At 31.4% G+C, this 9,941-nt stretch overlaps 1 protein-coding gene across 2 annotated transcripts; it reads left to right on the top strand.

Moving 5' to 3' along the window:
* Nucleotides 1-6,567: 6,567 nt before the first annotated feature.
* On the top strand, nt 6,568-9,941 carry LOC112680181 (the record flags this gene model as incomplete). Of its 2 annotated transcripts, XM_025550204.1 has the most annotated exon segments (5): nt 6,568-7,085; nt 7,145-7,214; nt 7,476-7,647; nt 9,159-9,320; nt 9,901-9,941. In XM_025550204.1, coding segments are annotated over 3 exon segments (366 nt in total), but the record flags the coding sequence as incomplete, so codon positions are not given.

Raw genomic sequence — 9,941 nt, 5'->3', positions numbered from 1 at the left:
ACGTGTTTTATATAACAAGCAAATCGCGGCACCGTTTGCATTTTAACCTTCTTGGAGGATTACCGGGGATTATTGGGATAGAGAGATTTATAGCAAGCGGATTGGGGTGATGGTGGAAACGTTTATAATTCATTTTAGGTTCATCGTGCACTAGCGGCATTTTTAGATCAGTATGAATAGGATGATTAGATACGTAGGGAGGAGCATTTAATAATTTTCGAAGCGCTATATTTTGGAAGGTTTGAATATTACTGAGATTAGACTTTTTTGCGTTTCCCTATAGTTGCAGTTCATATGTCTACATGGGTTTGAGTAAGGATTTATAAATAAGTAGTTTAGTACGAGTGTATGTGTTAATTTGTTATTATAAATGAGATTTTTTAAAAGACGTTAATCGTTGGTTTAAGTTTACTCTTTTTGATTTGATATGCTGGGCCCGGGTCAACCTTTTATCAAGGGTTAAACCAAGATATTTAGTATTCTGAGCACATGGAATTTGGGTCTCATAAACATCATCGCAAGAGTTAAGTCTGAGAGTGAACGTCGTGTGGATAGATTTTGATTGACTAATTTTAAATCTCCAGTTGGTGTACCAATCTTCCATAAGGGTGATATGAGATTGGAGATTTTGAATTACTAAAATCGTCCAGACCCTATCAAACGCCTGAGAGATGTCGATAAATGCATTTATACACTAAAGTTTTATCTCTAACGCGTAAGAGCATCGTTAAAGCATCGACGACTCTATGGAATTGTTGTATAGTTGAATGGGAACTGCGAAATCCAAATTGAGAATTGGAAATGATGTAGTTTTCTACAATACACGGGAGCAGACGTTTAAGTAAAATATTTTTCCAGAATTTTGGAAAAAATAGAAGTAGGATTATTAGACATAAAGAGGAAATTGAATCAGGTGGTTTATTAGATTTGTGGACCAAAATAATAGTAGAAAATTTCCATAAAATTGGGGAGTAAGACAGTTGTAAATCAGAGTTAAAAATATGGGAAAGATGAACAATTACTTTTTTTGATAAACATCTAGCTACTTTAGCTGTTATAATGTCAAATCCTGGGGATTTTTTAGGGAGCATTGATTTATGGCAAATTTGATATAATTTGGTGTGAAGTGTTTAACAGGACCAGCCGAAGAACGTGATGGAGAATTTAGATAATTATTAACATTATTAATAATGGTATGTGAGAATATGTCTGGGTGAGGTTGAAAATATCAGAAAAATGCGTTTTAAAAAGTTCAGCTTTGTCGGGGTCAGAAATTACATAGCTGCCATCTGAATTTTTAATTGGTAGGTGAGCAGATTTAAATGTACATATTTTTCTGGTCTCTCTTCAAAGACTACTAACTTTAGTAGAGAGATTAAAAAGAAAATTAGCAAGAGACTCGGATTTATGTTTCGCCATCACTTTTTTGAGATGGTTGGTAAATTTATTATATTTTTGTTTATCAGACGGAAGGCATGTTCGGTGACACAGAGCTCTAACTCTATATTTTTCTACAATAATACTGCGTATATATTCTAGAATTAGAAGATGATGAGATGAAGTTTGAAGTTTTCTTGTTGAAGACCAAGCGCAGACTATATAAATTTCGTAAGATTACTTACGACAAGATCAATGTCATCAGGTGTTTTAAGTGTTACATTCAGACGAATTAGTTGATCATGTTGCGTGCCGTCGTCCAATCGTAATCGATGTTGAAGTTTTAAAGGAATATTCCAAATAAAAATACTCAAATATAATTTAACTGTTTATTTAAGATTTTTCTAAGTACAAAACAATAAATGATCTGGCGTGAAGGTGCTTGCGACTATACATGTAAACCACATCTCCATAATAGTCTGTTCGGGACTACCTTATATACTCCGTTTTTATGGGATATTTGACCCGGACATAGTTTAATATTAATATTAATATTCTAGACCCCCTTCGAAAAGTATCTACTATCCAATTTTATAATACCTTTTAAATACATGTTTTGTATATTGTTTCGGTCATGGCATACGATGCCAATTTTATTACCTTGTAACGGCACGTCCTGATAGTGTTTCGGTTTTTGCAACAATACCAGTTATTTGTATGTGACTCCTCTGTAAAATTTGGATATTCATAAAGGCATATATTATGTATATCTACCACGTAGATATCATGGTGTTTTCACATATAGTGTAATTTGTATGTATGTAATAATGTATATTATAATGCAAGCTCCATGTATTGGTAGTCGTAAGGACCCACATTTATGTATGTCCGCAACAATCAACAAGATCATGGAATTTATACTTGTCAGTAGAGGAATTGAATAATTTAGGAGAATCCTGGTGTGTTAGTGGGGAAGTACTTACTGTTAACATAACTGAGAAGTGATCGTAATTAGGTTCGAGGAGGTTTTCTGTTTTACAGTAAAGGTTATTAGAAATTTTAGCAATAAAAATATCTAAGATATCAGGATTTTTGTGTTATGAGGTTAGCCAGTACGTAGGACCAGGAGGAGCAAAAACTTTGAGGTATTTGGTTGAGATAAAATTTTGGAGAACTAGTCCACGCGGATTATTTGTATGACAGCCCCATAATAAGTGTTTTACATTATAGTCACCTCCGACTATAAAACTGTGTTTTATTATGTTGACTTAGTCTGTAAGGATTTGGTTTGTTATCTTGTGTTTAGGAGGCAATGGTGATAGGGACGTTATTTTAATTAATATTTATAGCAGAGAATTGCAAAAAAAGGTTGGTAAAAATTTGGAAGTGTTTGATAGATAATCGACGATTTAATTAGAATAGCAACTCCACCATGTGCAGTGTTGTCTGAATGATTGGTTTTTAATAATTTATAATCTGGGATAAAGATGGAAGAATATTTGGTGAAATGGATCTCTGTTATAAGAGCATTATCTATCTTTGATCGCGAAGTACAGTTTCAACTTTATTAATATGGTCTTTTAGGCCATTAGCATTAAATTGGAGGCATAGGCGTGCGCAGACCTCTTTTTCAGGGTATGCAAAAGGATGCCCCTGCTACCCCCCCTCCTAAAACTGAAAGTTAATTTAAGCGTTCGAAATTCTGATCTTAATAACTATTTAATTTAAAATTTTAATTTTTTTTCTGAAAAAAGTAACTGAATAGTCATTTCTAAATCGTTATAATTGTCTTCATAATTAAAATTTAAAATAAATTACGGAAAAAAAAAATTAAGTACATAACACTTTAAATGGTTTGAGTAATACGTTTAAATAAGGTAAATAAATAAAAACGTAATTATATACTTAAATGAAAAATAAAATAAATTTGATAAATTCAAAATTAATCATAAAACGATTCTGCGTACAGTTGAATTCTTAATATCACCAATAATGTTTTCGGGATTTTAATTTATAGCCATTTCTTGTTCTGTAGTTGATAGCTATTTAATCTCGCTTGGATTATTGTACTTCTTAATTTCATTAACTCATTAAATCGTTATTATAGCATATGATTTGTGTTTCAAAAATAAATTAAACTGTCTGGGACTGACTATAAAAATATAATAAAAATCATAATGTAATACAAAATCACATAATGTACATAAGACAAAATATGTCATAATTTTTATTAATTTTTTGTAATTTTAGAAAGAAGGCTCTATGTTTAGGGTGTGCAGTTGCATACCCTGCTTATCCACAGCACACGCCTATGATTGGAGAATAATCAGAGATTTATTTGTAATATTACTAGACATTAAAATTTTATCAAGTAGCTTAGTGATTACTTTATTGAAAGAGAGATGAAAGAGTTAATAAGGGATTTAAACTCCTCAAGAAAATTTGTAATTGTATTACTTAGATTTTGTGTTGTGATGGGAGGTATATTGTCTGTATTGTTTGATTGGTCAGAAGTGGCTTGAGCAGTGGCGTAGCTAGAATTTTCTGAAGAGGGGTGTTAATTATAAATAATAAATATTATATATAATATGTACAAACTAAAACTTTTATTCTAATTAATTAATATGTATACATAATGTCTATAATAGAGATGTAATGTATATTCGAATATTCGAATTTGAATAGCTTCACCGTTAATAATTCAAATATTTGACTGTTCGAATATCAGTATTTAATTCTATAATACCTATTATTATTAAACGTTTTGTGTTGCGCGAAAACTTAAACGAATAATTTTCGTCACATATTATATTTTAGCATCGAATACTGATATTCGAATGGTCGAATATTCAAATATACACCGTTAAAGTTTAAAATAAACAAATAAATAAAATTCGACGTCATGATTTACATATATCTGCACAGTCCAGACTCGAAACTGAAGACCGTGATGAGTTATACAACCATATCTCAGTTATAAATGAAAAGTCATGCTTTATTATCTATATGCTTGCGGCGGTAACGGACGCATTATACCACTTTACGTTACGCGACCTATTATGTGGTCGCCACGGACGCGTAGTTATCACATAGCAGTCCCCGTCGTCGAAAGCGTATTCGCAATACCGCATTACTGCAACAATCGCGATAATGTTAACCTGTATGTGTTTTATCAAATAAGGGAGGAAGTTAAAATTATCAAAATTGTTACACAGTGTAGAATAGTAAAACCTAGAAAGTTTAAAAAAAAAAATTATTTTTAAATTCCTAATACTTCCCGAGATATTAACTGGTTCACGATAAAAAAATCACTCTGTATGTAATTAGTATGATGCATTATTTTATATTTCATATTATATTTACAATTTACCTATGCTCCTATAATAATGTAATATATGATACGGTTCAAGGGGGGTGTCATATCCACCAAACATCCCCCTTGTATACGCCACTGGGCTTGAGCATAAGTGGGAAAGTGATTTGGGCGTTGGTTTGAATGAGAGTTTGTTAAGGGGTGGTTGTCTCTTACATTTGTAATCTTATTCCCAGGGCTTAAAACCGGTAACCGGTTTTTATTGAAAATCGGTAAAAACCGTAAATTTGAGAACCGAAAACCGATAACCGCTTTTAGTTTTGAAATGCTGGACGAGGTTATTGGTTATCGGTAATCAAGGTAAATATCTATATCAGGGTGGTACAACCAGCGGCCCTCGGTGTCTTATTTTTTGCCCCCCCCCCCCAAAAAAAAAGTTAAATTAATTATTTATTTTATTAATTAAAAATTAAAGTCACAATAATATATTAACAAAATTGGGATATTATCGTATAAATTTTACATTTTATATTTCTAGTTTATGGCATTTATGCTATAAAACGTAGGAATACGACGGGAGTTCCCGTAATACGATTTTAATATATATGAAGAATTACTTCAAATAAAACCACTAATTACTGGAAATATGGGTATAGATATATTTGAAGAATTGAAAAAAATGATTTCAGATTTTGGATCATTTTCAAATGCACTGGTATAATTACTGATGGTGCGCCAGTTATGGTTGGCTTACAGTGGCGTAGCCAAGGAGGGGGGGGGCTAAATGGGCTATAGCCCTCCCCTATGGGCCGTGTTTATATGTATAATGTATCTTGACTATTTAATAGAATCAATGGATGCTCGTTTTAATCAAAGGCTTATTGATGTTATGCCACTTGAAGGACTTATTCCGGCCAATTTAAATATGTATGACAGTAAAAATATTATAAAAGCTGCTAAAATATATGTCCAAGATCTCCATGATGATACCTCATCTACAATCAGAACTAACCTGTTCATATGGAGGCAACAATAGAGTCAAAATACTATTCCAAAACCGAATTCTGCTCTTGATTCACTCTCTCATCGCACCAATCTTCGACCTAACATTAAAATACTTTTACAATTATTCGCCACGTTACTAGTTACCTCTTTCACTCCGGAAAGAATGTTTTCAGCACTTAATCGCTTAAAAATTTTTTTAAGAAGCACCATGTTGGAAAATAGACTGAATGGGTTAGCTATGGCTAATATAAATAAAAAAGAGCAAATCGATGAAAGTGAAATAATAACTGAATTATAGCCAGAAATTCACCTAAGAGGATGCAGCTGTCAGAGTGAAGCAAGTGACTGAACACTGAAACCAAAATTATTATTATTATTATAAATTATATATTAATAAATATTTTTAAAACTATAATAAAATGCTTGAATTACGTTTAGAAACTTGGTGGTAGATGGTGGGAGAGGGGGTTAAGGGTGAATTCTCATATCCTCTCTTACCTTACTTATCCAAAAAAACTGTTAGCCCCTCCATTTAAAAATCCTGGCTACGCCACTGTTGGCATACATACTGGATTAGTAGGAAATTTAAAGCAAATAGGGCTAAAATGTTTATTTATTCATTGCATTATTCACCAATAAGCGCTTTGTGGCAAGTTTTTTTAAAACTAATGAAACTATGAAAAAAGTGATAAGCATTGTTTATTATATTCATGGTGGTAACAAAGGTCAAAGACACAGAGCAGTGGCGTGGTGAGGGGGTTTTCCAGGGGCCGCGGCCCCACCGGGTTATTGGGTGGGTGGGTGGGTAGGTACTGGGTGTCATTAAAAATTGGGGTAAAATATTTAATAAATAAAATGTAGGTAGGTTTAGTTATGCGCATTACACATTAGGATTGTCATTTGTCGCCAATATGACAAGTACAACACGCAAGATGTTACAAGTTACAACATAATTCAAAATATTAAACTTAAAAAGTTATTAATCAGTATCAACAATATTCGAATATTATTGCTAATTGCATTGTCATGATAAAATAGATTAGTCCGTGGTAGACGTAAACAAAATGTCAAATGTCAATACGTTACTACTTACAAGTGCACCACCACCCACCCCCTCCTCGATACGTGGTGATAAGGTACCAGCAGTGTATATTAGGTATTTATTTTTAGAAATGCGTTTCTCTGAAGCTAACCAGTGAGCGGCGGAGACCGTATCCATTGGCTTCACGATAATTATTACGAATTGCGATTTACGAAGTATATAACCTGAAATCGACATTTTCCACTAAATATTTTAAACTTTAGTGAATTTGTTATTTTTCATATTTTATTTTGTTTGAGCTACGTACGTCGAGTTATGCTGCATAAAGTATTCTACATTGGTTAACTTGTAATTTATTCAGTTCAGTTTTATTTTTTGTTAATTAATATAATAATATTAACTTTTAGTTAATTATACTGATTACTGGAAATATTTGTTGTTTTTAAATAAGTGCTGGAAACCAGATCTAATCGGGAGGTAAGTCTCGTTATTTTTTAAATACTTATAATTATGGCTAACTTAGTATACTTATAGCTATTTAGATAAGTACCTAGTTGTTACATTTTAAGTTAATAAAATTGATCCATGTATGATGCATCTTGTAACATACTTAGTATCAATTAGTTAATTTCTATAACATAATTAAAAACTAAATAATAAAAGTGTTAACTATAGGAAATTAATTTAACTTTCAACATGCCAAAAAAATCATATTTTATATAAAATTAGTTTTTTCAGACTTGCAATATGTCGTTAGTTGAAGAAGTTTGTGTTTGTGGTAAAATGAAAGCAAAAATGAATAGTACAAATTGGCTAAGACATACTATAGCATGCAAAAAACGAAAATCAGTAGAAAGTACTGCAAAGCTCAGTACATTTTTTAAGTCGTCTAGAAATGTTTCTGACAAAGGTAAGTATAATACCTAGGTATTTTATGTTTATTATTATTTTGTTGTAAACTAGTACAATTGAGTCGCGATAACTCAAACTTCAAAGTTAAAGTTGAATAAAAATTCGCTTTGAGATATCTTACTAATTTATATAGGGGAATAGTAAATTATATAGGAATAATAAAAAAATAAAATTGAGTTGTCAAGATTTTCGAGTTATTGAGGTTTGAATTATTGCGATTCAACTATTATATTATAATACACTTCTTTTATGTATCTAATTTTAATGCTGACGACTATATTCAATCTTACATAATTTGAAATGTAGCCATGTAGGTACCAACACTGTTTTTATAAATATTTATTTGTTCAGTTCACAGTTTTAATTTAAATACTGTAGTCTGTAAGTAGTATTTTAAAATAAAGTTAATGTGATGATTTTATTTATTTAAATTTGTTGACTGGAGATCAACCCAAATCTTAAATTTTTACTGATGAACAATGAACCACATTTACTATTAATGAACAATGTGGTAAATTATTTTTGGTTGATACTCAATGAATAATATTACTACTTATCTTACTATCTTTTATTGACATGTATATGTCTTATGGCTGGGGGTCATTCTGTTAATTTGTGCGACACCGAGAATGTTACCATGACGTCATTAGCGTTTAATATGATGTGTATGCGTGTGTGTGTGTGCATCGACCGGTAGAAACCGGTTCCCGGAAATAGGCGATTATACGAACGTTATCGGAATTGCGGTGTATTGTGATCTATTAGTAACATTAGGTATAGCCCGTTACATATATATATATATAAATTTCACTGCTATATATAAAATCACCGCTGCTATACCGTATTTCTTTTTTCGTTCATCAGTTGTGCGCCCGCCGGAGTTTAATATGGAATAATCGTGTGTGTATTGAGTATTTATACTATGGCTCCGAAACGTAAAGCCGAGTTAATGCGAGAATCTCGTAAACGTAAGCGCGATGATGAATTACGTGATAGCGATGAGTTTTTTTTTACACATGTTAAAAAATTTACCTACAGTTTAATTCTTGTCTCCTCGTATCTAATACCAATTTGTCATTGACATTCTTATGTCAACTATATTCAGAAGAAACTAGACATATACATGTACCGATGTATCTGCATGTAGTGTAGATACTCTAATTTTTTTTTATTTATCTTCTCAGACTCGCAATGTTGTAAATAAATGTATATATGAAATACTAAATTACTAATATATGATTCTTTAATCTTAAGATTATAGTATAATAAACAATATTTTACATTACTACTTACTAGTATGGCTCAACATTTAATTTTCTAAAAAACTATTTCATATAGGTACAATTTATCTACATACGTTGATGGCTTGATGCATTAACAATTTATGAAAATTAATTAAAACATACTCTTAAAATGCAAATAATATATAGACTTGTGTTAAAAATAAACAAAATTATTAAAAACAATTTATTGTAGATTTAAGTTTTTTTAAGTTAGTTTTTTTTTCAGTTGAAACACTGGTTATAGAAACTATTGATAGTATTGTATGTGAACAACGTAAATCTGACAGTCAGAATTATTCCGAATCAATACCCAATGATGATGTTATTGATTCTAATTTGTTGACTGAAATTCAATCCACATCTTACACTAATTCTGTCGAACCAAAAGGTAATAATTAAATAATCTATTTAAAAAAATTTAAATTAGCTAGTTTTATTTTTAATTTCCAAATCATTATTCTCGCGATAGCAGTCGTCCGCTTCGCACGCGTTCCATGCGCTCTCGTAAATTTATTAGCTCGTTAATTAATTTTAATTATAACTATATTGTTTTTCTATCACCTCACCAGTATAGTTATGTGAGAACGTACGTAACTTTCAACTCTTTTTCTTTACGAAAAAAATAAATAAATTAAATCTGTTTATTTCGTTCAAGTCAACTAAATGTAAGTGAATACTCAACAAACGAAATTTACATTTCGGTTGTTTCGGTCAAACTTGCACGTTACTGCATACGTTTTTTCCTATCTGCGGCCGCCGCGGCCGTTGAGATAAGCGTAATTACCTGCAAACGCTATCGCCAGCCTATGAGTATAATACTCTCACTTGTCCTTAATTTAATTTCTAATATCAATATCAATAATTGACCATGAATTCCAATAATAATCAAAATAACAAAAACAACAAAAACAACACAATCTCTCCGATTACAATTGCGAGAAATAAAAACGATGTCACACCTGATCAAGGTTGGTCCGTCAAAAACTCCACCAACAACAAAAGAAACCAC

Source organism: Sipha flava, unplaced genomic scaffold (genome assembly GCF_003268045.1).
Source record: "Sipha flava isolate LNK unplaced genomic scaffold, YSA_version1 174_pilon_pilon, whole genome shotgun sequence".
NCBI lineage: Eukaryota > Metazoa > Arthropoda > Insecta > Hemiptera > Aphididae > Sipha > Sipha flava.
This window is presented reverse-complemented; position numbering and strand designations above follow the sequence as displayed.